At 35.9% G+C, this 24763-nt stretch overlaps 1 protein-coding gene across 2 annotated transcripts in view; it reads right to left on the bottom strand.

The window, feature by feature from the left end:
* Positions 1 to 849: 849 nt before the first annotated feature.
* The window catches only part of NAA15 (N-alpha-acetyltransferase 15, NatA auxiliary subunit), an 83985-nt gene continuing 60071 nt past the window's right edge, over positions 850 to 24763 (bottom strand). Inside the window, exons 15-20 of one of the 2 annotated variants that reach the window (XM_042935449.1) lie at positions 18801 to 18994; positions 14294 to 14402; positions 12297 to 12395; positions 6556 to 6699; positions 5093 to 5190; positions 850 to 3654 (exon numbers count right to left, since the gene is read on the bottom strand). In XM_042935449.1, coding sequence (XP_042791383.1) covers positions 3454 to 3654; positions 5093 to 5190; positions 6556 to 6699; positions 12297 to 12395; positions 14294 to 14402; positions 18801 to 18994 — 845 coding nt within the window. In that variant the 3' untranslated portion in view covers positions 850 to 3453. Of the gene's footprint in view, positions 3655 to 5092; positions 5191 to 6555; positions 6703 to 12296; positions 12396 to 14293; positions 14403 to 18800; positions 18995 to 24763 lie in introns of both variants that reach the window. The other variant, XM_042935448.1, reaches the window with a different exon arrangement.

Genomic DNA, 24763 nt, shown 5'->3' on the forward strand with positions numbered 1-24763 from the left:
AATATGAACATTTTCTCCAGAATCTCCTGCACACTACCAATTCTTTTGACATCCACCCTGTAGGTTGCATACTAAAAGGTAAAAAAAAGTACAATTCAATAAATAACCTTTTGCAAAAATGTCTTATTGCTATAAATAGTGAGATTTCTAATCTTCCAAATTGGAACAAAACTTAAGGTTTCAGCTCCCTGTGGGGCAACACAGCCATTTCATGCGACTGTTTTTAATGTAGGTTTGGCAGTGGATTGAATGGCATCAAGAAACCTTGCCTGTAACTTAAAGGAGTGTAGCATGAGCTGAACAGGAAGCCTACCTTCCACTGGACAGGTTGGTCTTTCTTTCCATTCTCTTAGTAAGAGTTATTTCAAAATTTAAGGCTAGTAATTAGTAAGACGTGTGTGTGTGTGTGTGTGTGTGTGTGTGTCTTGTAGGAAAATTCAACACTTCACTTTTTTACCTGTCCCAAACAGATGCTACACATGGCAACTGAAATATTCCTACAAACTGTGCAGGACAGAGACTTCCCTGAATTTATCATCACCTACCTGAAACTAGACCATGCTTGTCTGGCCTCTTACAATCATAGCCTTCATCTCACAGCCCTAACAGCAGCACACCGTAGAGTACAAACACCCCTGAAAGACAAAGGCCTCATAAAACCCACAGAAAAGCTATTCACTAATACTGGGACTACTTTTAGCCATGCTAGTAGAGATCACGCTTTATTTTTGTGCATCGTAAATACAGAAAAATGTTGAAAACGTAGGACTCAACTATCTAATTAAAGCTGAGTAAACTAACCTGGTCAGATCTTAATTTTTAAATGAGAAATGACAAGAGTAGTAAATATAAAGAAAAACAAAAATAACTTTACTTTCCTATGTTAATACAGGTCAAGGGACCCTTTCTTCTGAAAAGGGTTGTTAACACCAGTTCTCAGCAATAAACATAAGGCACTTGTTTAGAATACAACATCACTGCATTTTTTTTTCCCACTTGTTTTTCTAACCCTGTTTCCCCCCACAGTATCATTTGGAATTAATAGAGTGAATGAGGCAAATGTGGGATGATCCAGTCGATACTACTCAGAGCAAGACAGTACAGTACAATGTTTCGGGGGTGCTGTCTGGACATAAAACGAACCCTGTCAAGGTCCTCTGACACCAGACAATGTATCCACTATCAAGTAAACCTGAAAGAAAATAAAATATTTATTCAATAGTTCCAGTAAAATTGGGTCGGAGTACAATATACATGTTAGGAATTTTAGCTCCTCACGGGTGGAATCTGCATCAAGAGTTCGGAGTATTTACGAATTTTCATTCTAAGACAGTCTACATCAGTTGAACATTGTCAAGACAAATATATGAACTTCATTTCAATATACAGTAGAGTTGAAACATAATTCACACATAAACACCCCCTATCGTATGGCTGGTGCCTCCTCCCAACACCTCAGTAGTGGCAGAGGTAGCACTAGTGTTCTTTCCCAACAATGAGAACTTCGGTTGCCACTTATAGGAGAAGTTGAAAAAAAGTTTGTGGTGGTGGTGGTGGGGTTTTTTTTGTTTGTTGTTTGCCATCTGTGAAGATGTTCCTGAGACAGGGCCAGTTAATAAAACGGAACAAAGCACTGGAGTTCGGCTTGTACTTCTCTTTACATCACTAAATCGTTAGACCGGGACGCAGAATGCAGGCCACGTACTATGAAAGGTTGAGTTTAGCACAACTGTTCAATCAGTAGAAGGATCAGGTCTCCTGAAAATTCCCTTTAGAATATATGCCCTAGAAACTAAAAGTACCACAAAAAGATCAATCATATATACAATTGATTCATTTTACTTAACCTTATTTGCTCAGATCTTGCAAACGCAACGAGGATATTGAGCCTGAGGCCAGTTCTCAGTATACAGGTTTATCATCGTAAGGCTCAGTCTCTCCATCAAAATCGCAGTTCTCAGTTTCCTTTCAAATTAGGAAATTAGGAATTACATTCATAGTACCTGCCACCATCCTCGCCCTCAAGGAAAGGTTCATGCAGGAGCAGCACTACACCTGCATTACGGAGTCCCCTGACACCGGCACTCAGCCCGCAGCGAACGCAACCATCTGCGCTCATTTTACAGCACGTTACATTGCCTCTGGCTTGCACCTCTGTTTCCACCTGTGTATTTTCACAGAAGCCCAACACAGATTAGTTGAAATATTCACACAACTGTTTTTCAAAACAATTTATTGCATCATATTTGGTACCTTATGTTTGACAACAAAAAGGAAATTACATCTGTAACTGCAGGAAAAAGAAGCTGGTCTGTTATTGAAAAAAAAAAATCTTGGGCCCTTTAAAAATTACAAAGTCTTGGGCTTGCCTGAAACAACTGAGCAAGAAATATATTCTTAGAAATGTAGGGCTTCAAGTATTACAAACCTGTGACACTGTGGAAAAATTCCAGAGGTATCTAAACTGCAGCACTTTTTTTCTGCATATCGTGAACAAGGCCTGCTGAGGTTTTTAACTATTAGTCTCTTGATCAGTCATAGAATGGTAGTCAGGAGTTCTGCTCTTTAACTTCAAGCCATGGTAGATTTTCTTTTTTCACTCTTGGGTGAAAAAATTCATGCGTGCTAATTAGTTGGTGCCACATCACAGTGCATTTGGTTCTTGCATTACAGTTTTAACAAGTTTGGCCAAAACAATGCTGAACGGTTTGCATTGCTATTTTAGTTCTTCAAGTTTTAGTTAAAATTGAGATTGTTCCAACTGGTTCCTTCAGTTAAAAACTGTGGTACAAGAACACCAAACTGATCATGTACAGTGAATTTTGGAAACACAACAAGCATATTGAACACCCTCTAGGTTTCTTAGAAATTCTGCTTGGTATCTATATGTCCCAGCTTCTACAACATCAAGCATCTGTTGTAGGTTTCTCTGTAAATAGTGATTCACATTGCATACTTCCTATGGTCAGAATCAACCCCGTAACAAAATCAGTCAGATGCTAAAGCCCCAACAACTCTTTGTGCTCAGTGAAAGAATCCAGTGCTAAAACAGCATTTATGCTGTCTGAGATATAGTAAAATCTCACAAGACAAATTTTAAAGTAATATTTCTGCCACACACCTGCTTTGTTAGCTGTAACAGCCTCCAGATTTTATATAAATTAGTTAAAAAACATGGGTGGGTAGGTAGGAATAGAATAAGGTATCTTTTTTTTTTAATCCCTCAATTTTAGCAGCTTTTAATTTTTTAAGAAACTGAACCTATATCCTGTAATACGTTAGATATTTTATATATACTTTTTCAGCAGGATAAAAAACGTAAAACACTATTTGAAGGCAAGAACATTTACTCTTCTCATTCTGTGTAAGTTAGAGCAATGCAGCAGGTGCGTGACAAAAATATTATACACTAGATATGGTCCAAAGTCATTCCATTTGCTTGTTTAATGATGTTCAGATTTCATTGGCCAGTTCTTCAGTTTCTGCAGAACTATCTCCATTAACTGTGATCTTCATATCCTCTTCATATCCAGGAGGCATGAAAGCCAAAGCATAAGGGAAAAGCTTATGACAATTTGCTCTATAAACTTCAGCAGCTTCTTTACAGTCTCCTAGGCTACCATCACACAAGGCTTCTAATACCTCCATACATGTCTAAAGAAAGAGAAAAGGTAATATTATAACTTGTCCAAAAACAAAAAGAAAGTTTTTTACTGTGAATTTATTAGACATTTCATTATCAACACATTTTCTAAGCAAAAGGCAAATGTACATATTGAAGACACAGAAAGCATTCCATCCCCGCATATTCAATCCCTAAGAAATAGTTTCTTCAGAATCGCAGGGCTTATACAAAGGACGAATTTATAAACAGGGCCAGGACAATGTGGGGCAAGCAAGATATGCAGCGGCTACATTTAAAGCCACACTCACTCTCAGCAAGTGCTTGACCCCAGGTGGCAACTTTGCCTCAACCCAGGCAGGCTCTGTGTATAAACGTCAACTTTTCCACGCTAATGTCAGGTATTGAACTTAAGCTCTTTAGTTTGTTTTTTTTTTTAAGAGGCTTAGAGACAGCTGGTGGTATCAAACATTGCTTTTCAGCTCTGTATTAAAATTAAAGGTTTGTCCACTGAGAGGAAAGGGAGGGTCTCAAACCAAAGGGCATATATGCAAGAAAAATTTGTTCATGAAAATTGGTAACTGTTTGAACCAAACCCCTTGGTAGATATTCTTAGATTTTAAAATGATGCATGTTAACTTACATTCCTCATGTTTTCTTTATCTTTTCACTTGGAAAACATGTAGTTTGCAGATATATAGTAGCCAACAAACTTTGCCAGTCTAGAAATGTTATAATCTAAATGATGAATTAATTAGCCATCAATCAGTCAAATGTTTCTTTCTTAAAAGTGTTCCTTCATTTGCTATTAAAGGACTATATCAAATGCTTTATCTGGCCAATTATCATAGGAAGTAGTGCTATGTCCTTTGTCTTTAGGCTAAACTAAAATCAGTATCTTGCAAAACATATCCATGTATCTTTTATATTTCAAGTTACATTACAAGTTATAAAATGAGTGTTTTGATTTGATCCCTGGTATGTACATCTTAAATATGTCAGAATCTTCACTGAGACTACTGCTTGGTCAGAAATGTAGAGATAGGAATGAACCAAAATCTAAAATTAACTATGGAATATATATATATATACACACACACACTATATATATATAAATAAAATTTTACTAAATATATAAAACATATATTTATAAAACATATATTTTATATATTATTTTATATATATATATATATATATAAAATTTTACTAGAACAGATTCCTAGAAAAAATATTTTAAATAAAGATGTGGAGCTAGTTCTTGAAGGCCAAGTAGCCTACTGTGCATGTGCACACACAGACAATCCTAAATAAATTTAAGATAGGGTTAGTTTCTGATGTGGATTCATAATGGCTTGGTGAATAATATGCATAATTAACAAAAAAACAATTATTTGGTAAATGTATTCTCTTTGTGAAAAGAGAAACAGAAAGTAGTGAGGTATTCTTCAGAGAGATTATGAAAAACTTTACCTGGAGGTTTCTGTTAGTGAGGGATTCATCAAGTGTTGTTGCCAACTCTATAGCTCGCTTCTGACTAGAAGGATCTAAATAATATACCATTTTGGCAGCTAAATGAGAAGAAAAAAGAAAAATTTTTTTAAAGTACAACCAGCATCTTATCCTCTATTCATTCAAATATCAAATATAACATATATGTGCACACAGAGTGTGGCACTTTATTAGAAAAGTGGGAAAAGCCATTTGAAATAAACCAAAAAAATCATGACAGGATAGATCAGAAATAGCTTAACTGTCTAAACTAGGAGAATGATTAAGGTAAAAAACTATGAAGAAATACAAATATTCTAATGATAGTTGTTTTTGTGTAGTGGGAACATGGATTTTTCCTCTCTCTAAACTGAGCAGGGGTGCTTGGGTGGCTCAGTTGTTTGAGTGTCCCACTTTTTTTTTTTTTTTAGAGAGAGACAGAGAAATAATGGGGGAGAGGCAGAGAGATAGGGAAAGACAGAATCTGAAGCAGGCTCCAGGCTCTGAGCTGTCAGCACAGAGTCTGACATGGGGCTTGAACCCACGGACAGCGAGATCATGACCTGAGCCAAAGTTGGACACTTAAGTGACTGAGCCACCCAGGTGCCCCAAGTGTCCCACTCTTGATTTCAGCTCAGGTCATGATCCCAGAGTTGTGGGATTGAGCCTTGTGTCAGGCTCTGCACTAAGCATGGAGACTCTAAGGATTCTTTCTCTCTTGCTCTCTCTCCCTCTGCCCCTCTCCTCACTTGCACTCTCTCGAAACAAACAAACCCCATAATTTGGGGCTGTGGGGAATACTCCATTTAATGTGTGTAGGAGTGGGGGGGTTGGGGGTGTGGGAGCGTGGGAAGAGAGAGATATTCAAACTTGATGGCATGAGCCAAAAATCTGAATTCAGAATTCTACAAAGGCATACAAAGCTGCTGGCCTTCTTAGCCAGGTATTCTAAAAGCATCCTACTAAAGCACTACCCATACGATCCCATCAAGTCCAGATTTTGGACTGCTAGCACAGACCTTTGCCTATGAAATGATTTTAGGTGTTTTGCATTGTCCAATTTAATATCTTATAAGCATGAAAAATAGAAGCTGATGGTCACATCCAAGTGAATCTTAAGAGCATGCTGAAGGAGGAGAAAGAAAAAACAAAGAAAGCCCCTCCTTCCTTATATGTAATATATAGTTAAATGAAGTTATATTGCTTCTTTGTAAAAAGCCTATGCTGAACCAGAAGAAACTACTGACCTTGATTCACAGTAATAATTTTAAGAAATTTAAAAATTTATAGGAAGCATATTTAAGCTGCCTGTGTTCTTACGATTAAAATGTGACATACACACAATGCCTCTTCCATGTGAGAAATGTGTAACCTTGTCATGAATCCATTAAAATAAAAACAAATTATTTTAGAAGGCTAAGATAAAAAGAAAATGAAGTGATTACCTGATAATCTGTGTGGCAATGAATCAGAATTCCTTTTCAGAAAAGTTTCATTAAAATTCTTTGGATTTGTTGCTCCAAAAAGACGATTCATTTCTTGTTTTAATACTGTCCTAACTGTATCAGGTAAATCTTTACTTTCACACACTGCTGAACAAATTAAAAACAAAATTCTATTAGCAGTTAGATACTCTGATATGATTTGCAGAAGTAAAGAAATTACTTGATGAGGCCAATGAAACAAAGCAATTACATGTAAAGACTAAATGAACCTACTTATAATTCAACATGTAAAGAGCTTACCATATAAATGTAAAAAAATGTGTATCAGGAAAATAATCTAATAATTTTTCTAACAGCATTAAAAGACATTTCACTGATAAATGATTCATATCCAGAAAAATAAAACAAAACAAAACAGAAAACAAAACAAAATAACAAAAGATGTAGTTCCATAGTCTTCTAAGCTCTTAGGGGCTGGCCCCCTCAACTTTAAAACAAATCTATAAAGTAGGGCTCTGATGGCACCCACCTGATAAATAATGTCACAGCAATTATGCAGTGCGGAAGACAAGAGGATTTTCTTCACCTTCTCCATATTCTATACCCAAGTAAGGCATTACAAAATTCATTAATTTTAAAAGAAAACCTGACTGACTTCATTGACCTTTATTTGCAAGGGCTACATAAATTTAGTTATCACTATATAATAAACTCCAAAGGACCACCAAAGTATTTTCCTATAATGAATACACTCTGATAATCATATTCCCAGGCCTTGGGATTCAGAGATGGAAAAGCTGAACCCCTAACCTCTCTGACTGAATGTTAGTATGCTTTTTTCATTACTATTTTGGTATAGACAGACAGTTTGAAGCTTTGAGCCAGAAAGACCTGGGTATGGATCTAGGCTTGAACAAGTCACAACCTCTCTGAACTTATTTCTTGATCCGTAAAACCGAGGAGCTATCTAACCTAAAAGGATCACAGTAAGGAAAAGTTACATTTAAAAAAAAAAATTGTTTTAACATTTATTTATTATTGAGAGACAGACAGACACAGAGCGTGAGCAGGGGAGGGGCAGACACAGGCTGAGACTCCAGGCTCTCAGCTGTCTGCACAGAGCACGACGCGGGGCTCGAACTCACAAATTGCAAGATCATGACCTGAGCCGAAGTCTGTCACCTAACCAACTGAGCCACCCAGGTGCCCCAGAAAAGTTACATTTTTTAAAGTTAATTATATAATAGCTAAATATATAATTCAATAAAGTGCAGTTATTATTTTTGTTATAGATTGAAAATATATTTTCCTCATGGTTAGGAACTATGGTGGTCGCTTAAAATGTGGACAACCACCATTTGTATTGCTGAATATGTATCCTATATACATAAATTACTATGTGAAGCAAAAGTTTCATGGAATACTAACCTTAATTTTGTGCCATGCATTCTGGTATTTTCTACTCTATTCTTTTTTTTTTAAGAGTGAGAGAGAGTGAGAGAGCGTTGAGTGGGCAGGGGAAAGGGGCAGAGGGGAAGAGGGAGAGAGAGGGAGGGAAAGGAGGGGTGAGAGAGAGAGAGAGAGAGAGAGAGAGAGAGAGAGAGAGAGAATATATATCTCAGGCAGGCTGCACCCTCAGCACAGAGCCCAACTGGGGGCTTGATCCCAGGACCCTGGGATCATGATCTGAGCTGAAATCAAAAGTCCAACACTCAACCGAGCCACCCAGATGCCCCTCTGCTCTATAGTATATTTCTATATTAGGTTTTCAAATGGTAGTAATGGCCCACTAAATTGCTTTTATTGTCTCACTAATGGATCACTACACCAAGTTTAAACACACTGAACTCTTGAGTGGTAAACATCTCTGAAATATTCTACACATAATTAGTAACTGAATAACTGATCGATGTGTCCTTTGTTAAATAGCATTTCTTCTATCATTCTATTGAATTGGGTGGTTCAAATAAATGAGTTATTAAGGAATTTTGCTTAATCTCCATTATGGCTGTACTTGTAACTTGGTTTTGGCAACTTATCAACAGATTTCAAGGAGCGCAGGAGTGCAGAGCAAACAGAAAGAAAAGTTGGTAAAATAGATTATAGCCAATCACAATGACTATTATATCAAAAAAACACAGGTTTTCTAAAAAAATGTTATATCCATGGGCCTTACTGGTTTGAATGAAGTGCTTTCGGGACACTATATGCAGATGGGAAAGTAACTGTATAGTTACATTATAGTTGGTTATAAGTGGACGCTAAGCTTTTCGTGTTTTTTATTACCTTCATTAATTTGTTTTCCTCAGATTAAAATAATCCCCCAGAAAAATCGAAATTGCTTTAAGAAAAAAAAAAAAGCCCACACAATTAAAAACAAATATATATATTCAGGATGTATAAAGAAGAAATATTTATATAACTCCGAACTTCCACTAATAGCTATTTCCAAAAACATTTCCTCCCCAAGTCACAAAATGTTTGAGGCTGATTGTTAGCTCCCCTACACTATGTAGATTGGCACTATAATTTCCAGGAAGATACTAATTTAAAAAAAAAATTCAACTGCAGTAAGACTCAGCAAGTTGTATGAATTCTGTGTAATGCAATTATTACCTATGTCTTTCAGGAAAGGGGCAACCTCATGCATCCCAGGTCTACTAGGTAAGCTTTTATTACTAAAAATTAGTAGGGGATGAACCAATCTAAAAGTCCTTGGAAAGTGACTAAAATGAACAAAAAAATATTGAGGTCTCAGGAAAATAAAAAATCTGAGACTACTGAATTAGCTTCCTTGTTACCTTATGATGCAATAGTAAGTCTTGTGAATCAAGGAAAAATAATAATTGAGGGAAGGGGAATAAAACTTTTTATGAGAGGCTTCTGAATCCTCTGACATCCTAAAATTAAAATAATGTTTGGTTCATGCTCTGAGCTTATTAGCAGACTGGATTAATTTAGTAATTGTCAATGGTTAAAAGTCGCATTGAAAAAGGGGTAGATTCTTAGCCAAAAGAATTTCTCTGGATTCCTAGGCTAGCTCCCTGTTTTGTTAATAATTTGGGTAGAAAATGCTCATATTCTGTGCAAGATAATGACTACTCACTACTAGGCTCTAAAGCACAACCTACTAAGTGATTACCATTCAAAAGGGTAAAATAGATTAAATAAGAGGATCAACAAAGCTTTTAGGGGAGAAATACATAAGCACAGAAGAAAAATAATCTGCAGATAAAAGGAAGAAATGGGTTTGTACAAATGAGAGAAGAAAAGATGTAAGATTCACTGTAGATCAAGGTGACCAAACAGTGATTCTTTTTAAAAGCATGTAAGGGAATAATAAACAACTGAACCCTAAGCTCCTTTTACTTAGTACCAAGAAGAAATGTAGTTTAAGTTGCTTTAAGTCCTACAACTTTAAGAAAAAGTGAAAAACTTGAAAAGGGCACATACCAAATCATCCTCATAATTAAAAAGGGGAGAGGAAGATTGACGTATATGGTAAATTAGTTTAGGCAGCAGATACTAATTACACTGGTAGTATAACATCATTCTGAAGATTTGGAAGGGTATTCATAACCCGGCTAAAATGAATATTTACTCAGAGAAGTTTCTATAATAAAATAGGTGTCAAGGCACCGTTTTTTTCCCATATTCCCCAAGAAGGTGTTGTAAGGGTTTCTTTGTAAAGAAGCAGTTAGTAAAATATAACTTGACATGACAAATGTGTTCTTGAAAAATTACTTCAAAGTTAAATCTTATTTTAAAACTACCAAAGCTATCAGTTTTATTAAAGGAAACTTGTGGGGTATATCAAAGATGCCCCTACTCTGGGTGTCCGTGGTTGCACAAATACTTTTACATACTACACAACTGTACCCAAATTCTTGAAGGCCTTTTAAAGACAGTGCATCTTTAGCACTCCAAATTATCACTGCTTTAATGCCTAAATTTAGTCAAAATAAGGATTACTTTGTTACTCTTCCAGACAATGTCTGGAAGCTATGGATACAGCTAACAGCTAACTAAATAATTCTAACTCTTACATCAGGACCATTCTGCCTTTCTTTGTTCTTCTGAAGCATTTTAGTTCCTAATATAACTGTTCTAAGACAACAGTCATATGTTCATCAATCCACATACTTACTATAAGCAAATACATTTAAATATGCCACTTTTAATTCATATTTCAGAGGGAAGTCTCCAAATCCATAAGACTTCTATATATTATTTTACTACTACATTTTAGGAAAGAGTTGATTATACAAGAACAAAGTGTTCATGTTAATTTTGAGAATAATTTTAGTGCACTCCATCCTAAGCAAGAATGGATCTAAGACCATTACTCCTGGCCTTAATTTTCGGACTCATGACTTCAAACAAATTTTAATATGAAAACACTAGAAAGAAATTTCTCTATTTTCTCTAAGAATAGCAATTCCTTCTTCTATTTTATGAGGTGGTTATGTTATTTTTTACTTTCAGAATTAAAAACACTGAAAAACAGTTCAGTGTCTATAACAGGAATCATTTTTTTTTTTGACAGGCATAAATATACTTTAAATAAGGATTTACTTTTTCTTAGAAGTCAAAATAAGGTTTGTGTTTTTATTTTTTTAATGTTTATTAATTTTTGAGAGGGAGAGAGACAGAGAACGAGCAGAGGAGGGGCAGAGAAAGAGGGAGAGACAGAATCCGAAGCAGGCTCCAGGCTCTGAGCTGTCAGCACAGAGTCTGACGTGTGGCTCAAACCCACGGACCACAAGATTATGACCTGAGCCAAAGTTGGACTCTTAACTGACTGAGCCACCCAGGCACCCCCAAAACAACTTTCTTCATCAGGAGGACAATTAAACATTTTTCAAAAGACTGACTGGGATGCCTGGTTTAATCTCATTATTCCCAGGTATGTATGGATTCATATGTGGCTGAGTATTTAGCAATGAGACAGGTAACTTAATAGTATTTGCAGACTGTTCTATCAAAAATTCAATTTCCCTTCTCTATTCACTTAAAAATCAAACCACCACCACCACTTGACTACAGGAGTACTTTAAATTTCAAGCTCTTGTGGTAGTAGAAAGAACAGTATGAAAACCTGAGCTCTCATTCCTGCTTCATTACTAATTATTTATGTTACCTTGAATAAGTCATTTAATCTTTTAGGGTCCCATATTTCTCAACTATTATTAAAATGAAAAACAATTAGCATAACGTTCTACCTTTTACTCTCTAAAATTCTATAGTTCTACTTTATGTTAGAAGTAGTATATGGATCTTATTGTGAAAATATCTGAAAAGTACAATGATTGTCTTAAAGTTCTTTTAAACCTGTATTTATTAACAAAAATTTTATGACAAAGAATTCTGAAGACAGATAAATAAGGAGACAGCTAGTCAATTTCAAAGAGATTCTTCAATTTTAGAACAATTTACTAAACGCTTTACATAACGACTATGATTCACAATTTCAACTTACGTGTTAACTTTTTAGAAACAGAAACAAAGGTGATTCTCAAATATCTGGACTAAACAATCCTATTATCAAAATCAAGTAACATTTCTAGCCTTAAAATAAATACCTTCATCACAAAGAAAAGAACCCTGCTTTTCCCCTTAGCTAATTTAATACCCAACAGCTTTAAAATGATTAAGTTTATGACAAGCTTATATAGATCACTTATACAGTCACTAGCAACTACTATAACCAAATACTTAAGTAATGGAAAACAAAAACATACCAGTACTAAAGAGTCGAATCATACACTCATGAAGCCAGGGATGACTAGAATCAATAGCAAATGCCCTCTTTACTGATTGTAGCATCAAAAGAAATTTTTCTATAAAAAGAAAAAGTAAGATATATTTTGATCATTTGATAAAATAAGATGCCCTCCTTTGGAAGATTAAGATCTTACAAATAGAGAAACTAATTTAGAGTCAACCACATTTGAACTGCAACGTAAGTAAAGCAAATGATTTCCTCAGATTAGCAACATTAGCTAATGATTTCCACACAATATTCTTTTAAGAAAAAAGGTTTTATGAAGTACAAAAAAATTAGATAGCATTCAATAGGAACAAAATTTGAAGCCATTTCACTTCTTAACCTCCTTTAATCAGAATAAAGGGATCTTCTGCACTACTTATAAATCTTGATTGTTTATACTTGAATCTCCTTTCTTGGGTTTTGTGACATGTGAAATGGTTTCCCTCCTATCTGTCCTCTCCTATCAATCCCTGGCTCCTCTTTCTCCTCAAAAGGTACAGTATTTACCAAGTTTATTATTTTCAGTGATTTCTAAGCTCTCTCTATACTATCCCCATACTCACACCCCATGTTTCACCAGCTTTAGTAGTGTTTCCACCTGTTCCATGGAAATTTCACCTGAATACTTACTGAACTTCCAAGTCTCATCTATAACTACCTCCTCTTTGTTACGACTTCCCTAATTTGGTACCGTTCTCCAAATAACAAAATTCAAACCTCCAGGCTCCTCTGACATTTTTCTCTTACCCAACACTCAAAAAGCTAACAACACTGCCATACCCTTTACTACCCATTTCACACAACAATGAAATCCAACAGCTGAAGAGCCCTTCAGAGGTCTTTAGAACACAACCAAGAAGCCAACTGAATGGAATTTAGATTCCCCTTCCTCACTTCAAGCAGAACAACTTTTTTATACTTCGGTATTCCATTTAAGAATATTTGTTAAAAAGGAAGTTATAATTAACTGTTCTTTAAAAGTTTCTAAATTACTTGACTATTTACTAAAGTTTATTTTCTAAATTTTGGAAAACAGAATTATAACAAAACACTGTAATCACTCAATCCATCAAGAGACCTTCTGTTATTTTTTTAATCTATTTCTTCCTGGGCTTTTTTCTATATTACATATTCATGTAAATATCTTAATAAAAATTAAAATCAAACTATAGCTTTTTGTCCTATTTTCAAGCAATGCTATATGAGAACCTTTCCCATTAATTACCTTTGATAAACAGGATTTTTAAATGGAAACTCGATAGGGGCACCATTTTCCATCTCTTTAAGTAGAACGTAAGTTACACTGCTTGGAGCAACAACCTTCTGTCAGAGCTTATTAACCAAGTTCTTTTTCCTTCCCTTAATGATATACTTAGTTTTTTTTCAATGAACCACTTGGATTACAGCAATTCAATTCCACAAAATCAGTATCTATATGTAGTTGAGGCATTCTAAACAAGACAACCAAGACCCTTCATTTATTTTCTATCTGGTTTGGGCAATACAGAAACCTCTACATTATTTACACATACTTGTGTTTTCTTAAAGCATCCTCTTCCTTTCTATCCAGCTCTTCTTTTAGAAATGATTCATCCTTCAAGATACACCTTAAGCGCCACATCTTGTAACAATAGCTAATAAAAACCAACATTTATTCAATGCTTACTGTGTATCAGGCACTAATCTAAGCTCTATGTCATTAACTTTATTCACACAAGTACACGGCAATTACTACATATGACCTTAATCCTAGTTATGGATGTTCATCTATTGTTGATTTTAATGTCCTAGAAGAGATAATAGTATCATTATACCTCCCCACAACATCTTGCACAGGTAGCACGCATTTCTGTGAGGAAGCTGCATTGGCAAAAAATCCTACACTGGTAAAGCTACTGGACTTGGGTGACTATATCTAAGAAATACAGTGATCAATTTTATCAGGGCCACTATCCCCTAATTGCCTACCTTTCCTAAAGTAAATTTCAAAGGCAAAAAGATGCGTTTCTATCTTGTTCTTCACCAAGTTCTTCAACGGTGTTAAAAATTTAATAGCTTCTTCCAATGGAGTTTCAACCTAACAAAAATAAAAGATATTATACAAATGGAAGCAAGATGGAGGGGTATGATGTTATTCTCTCCATTAAAAACACTTTCTGGTTTTTTATTGTTGTTGTTGTTTTGGTAAAAATCACTTACCCATTACCCAGAAATACTGTCATATTTTAACCTCTCATAGTCTAAAGGAAGGGGATTTTGAACTCTAGAACTCTTTGCTGGTTTTTAACCACAGATATTACATTATCTCTAAATAGAAACTATCCAACAAGTAAAGATGAAGATAAAACAGAACCAGGGAAAGACAGACAGTGAGATAAACAGGTAAGATAATTGGGGTGGGGTTGGGGGGATGGGAACCGAGGAGAGATGTTAAATAGGATAGAGGGGTAAGAATGAGAGGTGGAGAATATTACAGAATGAGTCAACGTTCTTTTTAAACTCAAAGTGAAGTACAATCAAGCTATTAAAAAAAAAAAAAGATTCCATCTTGCATTGTTCTAATAATACAAATTCTATAGAATTCATCTTTATTCCAATGCCATGCTAATGGGGAGATGGCATGTGAAAATATTTATACTTATAAAACTCTGTCTCTACCACCCTTTAGTAATTATATAAATGTCATATTAATTACATACTTGTAATCATTACTGGGCAGGTATAATGTTTACTACATAATTGTGCTATTGTTACACTTCTAGACTGAGTATTTAGACAAGATTCTTCTCTGTAGACCAAGCTGTGGGTGGGGAACAATACCATATTTATCAGAAAGGCACTGAATATCTGTGCCTGTTTGTCTTGTCTCATGACAGAGGCAGTGACAATTTATCCTTGATGGAATCTGGATTTGCCATACCTGTCTAACGTGCCTCTTCTAATTGTGTTTCACCGACACAGTTTGTGGCTAAGGAAATGATTTCACAGTATTAAAAAGGAAAAAAAAGTTGAACAAAAAAGTGATGTCTATGAGATTTGCTGTATACTACTAGCATGTAAAGCAGCTGGCATTATTCTGAAAGATATGTGCTCTGAACAAGAAATCAATATATGGCATTGTCACTCTAATAGCTGTAGATACCAGGAGACGGGGGAAAGAGGGGCCCTCAGAAGTATGCCTTTCTCACACATTTTTAATATTTTGCTTATCTTATTCCCATGATTCTATGTCCTATTGAGTTGGAATTTGTGATATACAGGGAAGAAATGTCTACCAAGGAAGGTAAAAAACTGGAAACTGAAATTGTAATGGAGCTGTATCAAGCTTGAAATGAAGACTGCTGTACTGATCAGGGCAATTTATCACCAGGGAGATATGGCTGCTGTTAACAAAATGGATACAAGGAATATAGGGCAGCTGAGTCATACAAACATTATACTTACTGAAATCAAGTTTTTGAACTTGGAAAAAGAAAAGGGAAATTCTGCCTGCATTTCTAATAAGTGAGAATACATGCCTCCACAGGAGATCTGGATCTGAAATTCCTACATGTTTCCTTGTGCCTTACTTGCATAGGGAAGATTTTGTTAGGCTAAATCTAAGTGCTTAAACATATGTCCATAACCACAATAAAGCTAACTACATTCTACATTCATATATACAAAATGAAGTATAGGGTTATATATACAAAAGCCTATCAACAGGGATGAGTTCTAAAATCAGTGCTTAAGATCAGGAGAAAAAAAAAAAAAAATCAACAGAACTACCCTTGAAAATTCCTAAAGTTGTAAAGACAGACAGACATATATATCTCATTAATTTGCATTATATATATGAAAACCATATATTAGGTACCAAAATCCTAATCCCTGTAGCAAAATGTTCTCACTAGGAGAAGATGCACACAGAAACTGACAGGGACTAAACAAATGGTAGTTATACTTCTATCATACTTAGTTAGGGTCCTATGTTCACTGAGTGGAATACTGGATGAAATTGCTAGAAATTATGCATACTCATTTGTTTCTCAAAAAAAAATTACATCCAGTACCTGCTCTGGCAGCACATATATTAAAAAACTACAAGTCATGAAGATTTGAATTTACTTAAGTTAAAGAAATGTACACTGGGACTGCGTTGTGTTGACGGGCAATATAAGAGATCTGCAAGGGTGGTTTGATCACGTGCAATTTTTAAATTTATAAACTGATGTGAAGTCTAATCCACGTTACACTACGTTATATAGGAGTACGTCTCCCTATGCTCCCAGCATAGCAACAAAAAGCTTGAAACTATCATACCTTATACAGCCAGAATATTAAGGACACACTGATAAAGAACATGTGTGTATACAGAAGGAAAAAATAGTCCAGCTGAGGTAAGTACTGACTGAAGGTGAGGAGGGACACAGGATGGGTGGCACATGAGGGAACTCAAAAATAACAATTTATTGCCTCATGATACGCTGGAGAAACTTCAGGTTTATACTCAGTTAACTAAATATTAAACTCACTCACTAAACCTTTTCCTATTTTCCTTACCTGGAATTACCGCTAACTTAACGATGCTTCTACTTCATATCATATATATAAAATCCTGAATGACACTAAATATACCACTTATCACATGAAGAATGATAAAATATAGGATCACAAAAAATCACAATCTATAGACTGTAGATCCACACTTGGCAGGCAGCATTTAAAAGAGTCTACAATGCCATACCTTGTTATGATGGCTTGGTATAATCTGGTGCTGCCACCACACTGGGGATATAAGTAAGTGTGGATGCTATTAGAAGGGGGCATCCTGGCGGCAGTTATCCTAGGAAGAGAAGGGTGTTATGTGCCCAACAAGCAAGAGAAGTATATATTAAACAGCACCCCAGATCAGGGTGCCTTCCACTGGGCTCCTTCCAAATAAAGCACTTTCTGTAGGAATTATTTTCTTCTGAGACTCTACAACCCTATATAGCTATTAATAATTAGACTATAACTTGACATCTGGTCCAAAAGCAGCCATGATAAGCTGGACACAAGAAAAACTCAAGTCAAAAATAAAAGGAAAACCCAGTAAGGAGGCCTGGAATGCGAGCATAAGAATTCTGCTCTGTGGGATTACCCTTTATTAGACAAGGACTAAACAAGCCAGACAGATCCTCTCTTTAAAAAGTATAATGTGAGATATGAAGTGTTACAAAGAAAAAAGTCATTAAGGAAAGTCAAGGGAAAGAATGGTGCTGGCAGACAAGTTAGTGGTGGTAGTAATAAAGAAAGCTGAGGTATAAAGATGGAGGGCCCTTAAAGTTGATATTATCGCTGAATAACTGCAATTCTCCATGAGGCCTAAAAGGTCCATTTTCTGTGCTTCCTCCCTATTCTGTATATTTTTCCAATAAGCACCCAACAATAAAAAGTAGTATCTTTGTTCCTAAAATAGTTACACAATTATTTGTGAAAAGATGTCAATATATCCTTTGAAATCCAAGCCAGATTTCTCTATGGTTCTTAAATAGCAACACTGCTATGAGATATTACTGTCCATCTGCTCTGGTATAATCCTAAAACTATTTTCCAACTCTATTTACTAAGTATTATAATTTTTCTTCATTATAGAGCAGTTGATTTTGATTTTTTTAGTTACTAGCGAGGCTAATACTGAACTCTAGGGCAATGCGCTCACTATTATTTACTGCTTTAACATAATAAATTATGCAATTATTTTCACATGGAGTAGGTGAATGTCAAGAGCCAGGAGTACACAGGTACATTACTAATCAAAATGGTTTGTGTGACAGTGAATACCTTGGTTTCAGCTTAATGGTTAAAAATGGCACATGTGATTTTGGCCTGGGGGAAAATATTTGGGAACTTTAAAGACATTAGGTTCAAATAGCAAAGTTCAATAAATAAGGACTGTAAACTGACACATGAATGAGAAATATACATATACACTCACTTTTTAACAAGCTCAATTTGGTCTCTAGATATAAAAAGTTGCATGTTACCACTTGTAACAGATGCTACATTCTCTACACATATAGTTCCTTTCTTTAATCCTCACATCTCTGCCTAGTAGGGATTTTTACTAGTCCCATTTTATAGATGAGAAAATCATCAGAGAGGTTAGACAAAGTGTCCAAACACACAATGAAGTGTACATGCTGATATGTGGACCCAGATCAGAATGACTCAAAAGCCAAAACTTTCCACTATACCATACTAGATTACTCTGGATCAGGATCATTACTACAAGTTTTAAATGTGAAGTATGATCAGAGAGAGAGAGACAGAGAGAGAGAGAGACAGAGAGACAGAGAGACAGAGAGAGAGAGACAGAGACAGAGAGAGAAAGGAGACTAAAAATTAAAATTTTTCACTCAAATAATAATCAAATTGGTTGAATAAGACCATATTAAATGGTAATAGCTGTCATGAAATTTCACTAAATTGTGCTAAACTCTTTATTAAGTACCTTGGCCAGTTTCTCAGGGATAAGTTCTTCTTTGGGACCTCCAATTTCTTCATCATCATCATCCTTTTTCTTTTTCTGATTTCTCTGCTGCTTTTCTTTTTCTGCATTTTTTTTCTCTTCTTCTATCTGGGCTTTCTTTTGAGCTCTTCTTTGTTTATTACGTAGCTTCTTTAGCTCTTTGTCAGACATGTTTGCTGTAGGCAATAAGTGTTAATTAATTAAAAGCATATAAATCAGGTTAGTAATGATCAATCACTAATTTAATATTCTCACTAAAACTCTCATAAAAAATATTACATGTTAGGCGGGCCTGGGTGGCTCAGTTGGTTAAGCCTCTGACTTCAGCTCAGGTCATGATCTCAAGGAACATGAGTTCGAGCCCTGCATCAGGCTCTGTGCTGACAGCTCAGAGCCTGGAGCTTGCTTCAGATTCTGAGTCCCTCTCTCTTTGCCCCTCCCCCACTCACACTCTGTCTCTCTCTCTCTCTCTCTCTCTCTCTCAAAAATAAATATTAAAAAATTTTTTAAAAATATTAAATGTTATGTGTTCATATGCCTATGTGTATCTAGCCCTTTAACAGTTCCACACATGTAGAGAATACTGTAACCTCTTTAAAAATTTTTTTTGAAAACAGGTGGAGACCTGGTGCTGCAACCATGGCAAAACATAAAAAAGTATACAAGTTCATCCAACAATATTAAACTAGTTGCAATTCTAGAAATGTTCATATTTCTATGGCTTTGGACTATGCTTTTTCTTAGTTATGCCCCTCTAACCTTGTCAGTTATTCATTCTCTATTCTGTGCTGCCACTATGACATATATTTTGCTTGTAACAATACTTTGTTTATACAGGTGTTTCTCTTTTAGACTGTGAACTCCTTGGTGGAAGAGACTGTGTCTTCCTCATAATCTTTGTATTCTCAGGGCCTAGCAGAATATACAGAAAACACGCAAGTATTTGTTGACGGAACAATGAATAACTATAAGATAAATTAATAATTTGACACTGAAAATTAACAATAGCTCTTGAGTATAAACTATGGATGTCTCAAAAGACAGCCTGGAAATCACTGCTAAATACGTAATAATGAAGTAAAAACTCTATACTATTTAGTCTTCAAGCAGTAAATCTGAATGCTACATGTACAATTGGTATTTACTTGGTAATACTTGTTGATACCAGGAAATGAAAAAAGTCATTCTAAAATATACCACCACTGTGATGACTTTAAAATATGCCCATAAATTGGGGCGCCTGGGTGGCTCAGTCGGTTAAGTGGCCGACTTCGGCTCAGGTCATGAGCTCGCGGTCCGTAAGTTCGAGCCCTGCATCGGGCTCTGTGCTGACAGCTCAGAGCCTGGAGCCTGTTTCAGATTCTGTGTCTCCCTCTCTCTGACCCTCCCCCGTTCATGCTCTGTCTCTCTCTGTCTCAAAAATAAATAAATGTTAAAAAAAAATTTTTTTTAAATATGCCCATAAATTCTTTCCTTCAAAAGGCAGAACCTATTTCCCCGCTTCCCTTAATTGTAGGCTATACTCACTGACTCACTTCTAACACATGGAATGTGCTAGAAATCAAAGTATATGACATCCAAGATCAGAACATAAAAGCACTGTGGACTGCTCCTTGCTTTCTCTTGGACAACTCAGAAGAAACCAACTGCCATGTTGTGAAGATAGCCAAACAACTTTATGGAAAGACCCATGTGGCCAAGAAAAGGCTTCTGGGTATGAGACGAAGCCATCTTGGAAGCAGATTCTCCAACTCAAGTCAACCCCTCAGATGCCCTGGCTGTCTTGACTTCAACCTCCTGAAAGACCCCTACATCTTTCAAAATCATACAGCTAAGTGACTTCTGAATTCCTGAGCCACAGGAACTCTGATATAATAAATGTTTGTTATTTAAAGCTATGTGTAAGCAATAGCAGCAACAGATAACCAAGGCAGATTTTGGTACCTGGAAGGGGGATGCTGCTGCAATAAAAACCTAAAATGTAGAACTGGTTTTGGTTCCATAGAGTGGCAAAAGGTGGAAAGACTTGGAGAAAAGCATTAATGGAAGCTCAAAGAACCCTACCTAGACTATTAACAGAATCAATTTTGAAGAGGCTGCAAGTTGATTTTGAAGAGACATGTTATAGTCATGTAGAGGCAGAAAGTTAAGTAACATTTATAAAATCTATCAAATGAACCAGGTGATCTAGTTAGGGGTATTTCCAGACCAAAAAAAAAAAAAAAAAAAAAAAAAAAAAGGTAGTTAAGGAGGCATCTGATTCCTCTTTCAGCTTGTAATAAAAATGCAAGAAAAAGAAACAAATGGAACAAGGATTTAACGGTTCTGAAAATTCTTAGCCTCTCCTGAAATGGCTGCTGAGCAAAGATCAAATTCAGAGAACTGCCAAGAAAGCATGTCAACAGGGAAAGTAGAGTTTGGCTTTAAAATCTTTTAAGACTCAGGGGTGCCTAGGTGGCTCAGTTGGTTAAGCATCCGACTATTGATCTTGGTCCAGGTCCTATGTTGGGCTCCATGCTGGGTATGGAGCCTACTAAAGACAAGGAAGGGAGGGAGATTCCTTGAAGGCTTAGAACTCAGAAAGATGGTGCCTCAGTTACTAGTCACCCCAAAATTTTAAGGGTATGAGTCACAGATCCTCTCAAACAACAGAGCTTCTAAGAAACTTAAGGGTGGTGTCCTCTCAGTGCTCAAGGTAGACAAAGATATTTGTGCATGTGGATTCTAATAAGACTCACAAAAGATCCCTAAAAGTTTTAAGAGAATTAGATGGGTAGAAACAGCAAATCTGGACTGAAAGGAATGGAGATAGTGTTAAATGAAAAGACCTCCCAAATTTTGGAAGCAGACTGGAAAACTACTAAGGTGCAAACAAATGTTAACTATCAATTAATTAATTTTTAAAAAGTAATCTATACACCCAACATGGGGTTTGAACCCATGACTCCAAGATCAAGAGTCACAAGCTTTTCCAACTGAGCCAACCAGGCATCCTGCAAATGCTATCTTTTAAGAACAAGAAAAGATGATACAGAAGGTGGAACCAAGAACCCAGAACATAGAACCAAGAGCCATAAGAGAAGTATTCCTACATTGTGAGTCCTAATCCTGTACCCAACTGGACTTGAGAACTAACCAGTCACTCTTGTGTACCTCTCATTCCTCCCTCATCACCCCTTTCTGAATAAGAATATCAACAGTGGGTACCCTATTCCTCTGCCATCAATTTATACTGAATATGTGGTTGATACAGGATTTCATATCAAGAACTATGCTTGAAGAGCTATACTAACTATACTGAAGAACCATATTCAAGAACCCTTATCAGCGCCTGCACCTCATTTATATGTAACATTCTGGACTCTGAGCCAATGCTGTAATGGAATGAGACTTTTGAAGGCCTTGGGAGGGGCAAGTGTATTTTGCATTTAAGAATAATATAAATAATTTGTGTCCTGATTGTAGAACATGGCAGTTAAAAATATATCTACAAATTGTTTCATTCTTCTCCCACTCAAATATAGTTTATACTCGGTAATTCACTGCTACCAATTAGAATGTGAAGGAAGTAATGGAATGTTGTGTCGAGAGAACAGAACATTAAAAATGTTGTGGCTTCTTCGTTGCTCTCTCACGGCTAGCTTGATGAACTCAAGAAACTCTCTAGAGAGACTGACATATTATGGCCACCTGCCAAAAGCCATGCAAGTGAGCCATCTAGGAAATGAATCTTCTAGTCTTAGTTAAGCTTTCGGATGACTGTAGCCCCAGCCAACATCTCAACTACAACTTTGTAAGAGACCCTAAGCTGGGCCCACCTAGAGGCTACTAAATTCCTAAACTATAGAAATAATTATTTTAAGCTGCTAAATTTAGGAATATTATGTGGCAATAGATAACCACCATCAGAACAAATACAGACTTGTTTCTCTTTTCCCTAGTAAAGAAGCCCTTACTACTGAAAAAGAAAATTTCAAACAAGGATGAAAACTTACATTCTGGAAACAAAAGACTATAAATGAGCAGCCACAAAAATGCTGACCTTTTAATGACTGGTACAGTAATTGCTACCACTTGCATCCTGACTACACACTAGATACCATCCCTACATTATTTTATTTAATGTCCTTAATAATCTCATGGATTAGAGTCTATTATTTTATGTATGAGAAAACTGAGGTTTCAGAGGAAAAACAATAACTCAAGTAATAATAAAAGGCACAGCAAGGATTTAAATCCACTTCACTCTCATTCCAAATTCTGGGCTGTTTCTTTCCATTATGCTATACTGGGGGTCAGCAATCATTTTCTATAATGAGCCACATACTAAATACTTTCAGATCTCTGGTGCAACTAAACTCAGCTCTTGTAGCACAAAATTAGCCATAGATAATATATAAATGAATAGGCTCAGCTGTGTCCCAATAAAACTTCATTTATCAAATCAAACTGCAGTACGGATCTGCCCACTGGCTAGTTTGTGACCTTATTCTATATTATCTGCCACTGCCTTGAAAGGATCCATGTAGTTAATAATAATAGAGTTGCCATACAAAAATAGGAAAGGAATAACTACATAAGAAATTAATATAGAAATTAATTCAAATCCTATTTCACTTAATGTAGCACTAACTTATCTGGATAAGCATTGTCTAAATTTTACAAGAATTACCTATGACTTATGTTAACATAATAGAGGCTTAGAATTTCAGCTCAAGAGAAACCAGAGAAGAATTCTCCTATGCTAGAATATTGCACTATCTCTTAAATAAAACTGTGTGTAGGGGCACCTCGGTGGCTCAGTGAGTTAAGCATCCGACTTTGGCTCAGGTTATGATCTCATGGTCTGTGAGTTCGAGCCCTATGTCGGGCTCTGTGCTGATAGCTCGGAGCCTGGAGCCAGCTTCAGATTCTATGTTTCCCTTTCTCTTTGCCCCTCCCCTGCTCTCTGTCCCACTGCCTCTCTCTCTCAAAAATAAACATTAAAAAAAAAAACTATTTAAAAAATTGTGTGCACGTATGTGTGTGCACATACACATGAATGCATAGCAAATAACATCTGAACCTAAAGTATCCAGCCAAATCAACATTCACACAAGAAAGCAAAATAAATCTGGCCACATAAAGACTGTAGGTTTACTAAAAGATAAAACATAAAAAGTGAAAAATAACTTCTCAACCAAATAAAGGGTAACTACCACATATCTGTTACAAATAGCAAGCTTTACGGTGGATGGACCATGAGAAACATTATGTCTAAAGATAAAGAAGGCAGCAAGCACACTACTGTTTCTGTTAGCAGTTTCTGCCACCCTCACCAGTGCAGTAAAGCATGGAAAAGAGAGGAATAAATTCTGAAAGAAACCAAACTAATGTTTACAGATTAACATAATAGCTTACATAGAAAATTTTTTAAAAATCAACTGAAAAAACAACTAAACCTAATATCAGAGTTCAATAAGGATACTAACTTGACAAAAATTATAATATTCATTTAGAATACTGTTAACAGATGGGGTGCCTGGGTGGCTCAGTTGGTTGAGCTTCCAACTTCGGCTCAGGTCATGATCTTGTGGTTCATGACTTCGAGCCCACACATCTCAGTGTGCAACCCGTTTCAGATCCTCTCTCCCCCTTTCTCCGCCCCTACCCTGCTTGTACTCTCAAAAATAAATAAACATTAAAAAAATTTTCAGAATACTGTAATGGAAAAAAAGACATGGAGAGATAATGCTAGTAACAAATTCACCAAAGTTTTCGGACAATTAAATAGAAGATACAATGCATTCTAGTATGCAAAGACTTAATAATAATTGTTTAAGATATCCCCACCCCAAACAGTAATCTATATCTTAAATGCGATTCAAATTAAAAATTCCAAAAGAAACTTTCTGGCATCAAGCTAATCATACAGTTCACATATAAGCAAAAATTTGCATGTAAAG

This window comes from Panthera leo, chromosome B1 (genome assembly GCF_018350215.1).
Source record: "Panthera leo isolate Ple1 chromosome B1, P.leo_Ple1_pat1.1, whole genome shotgun sequence".
NCBI lineage: Eukaryota > Metazoa > Chordata > Mammalia > Carnivora > Felidae > Panthera > Panthera leo.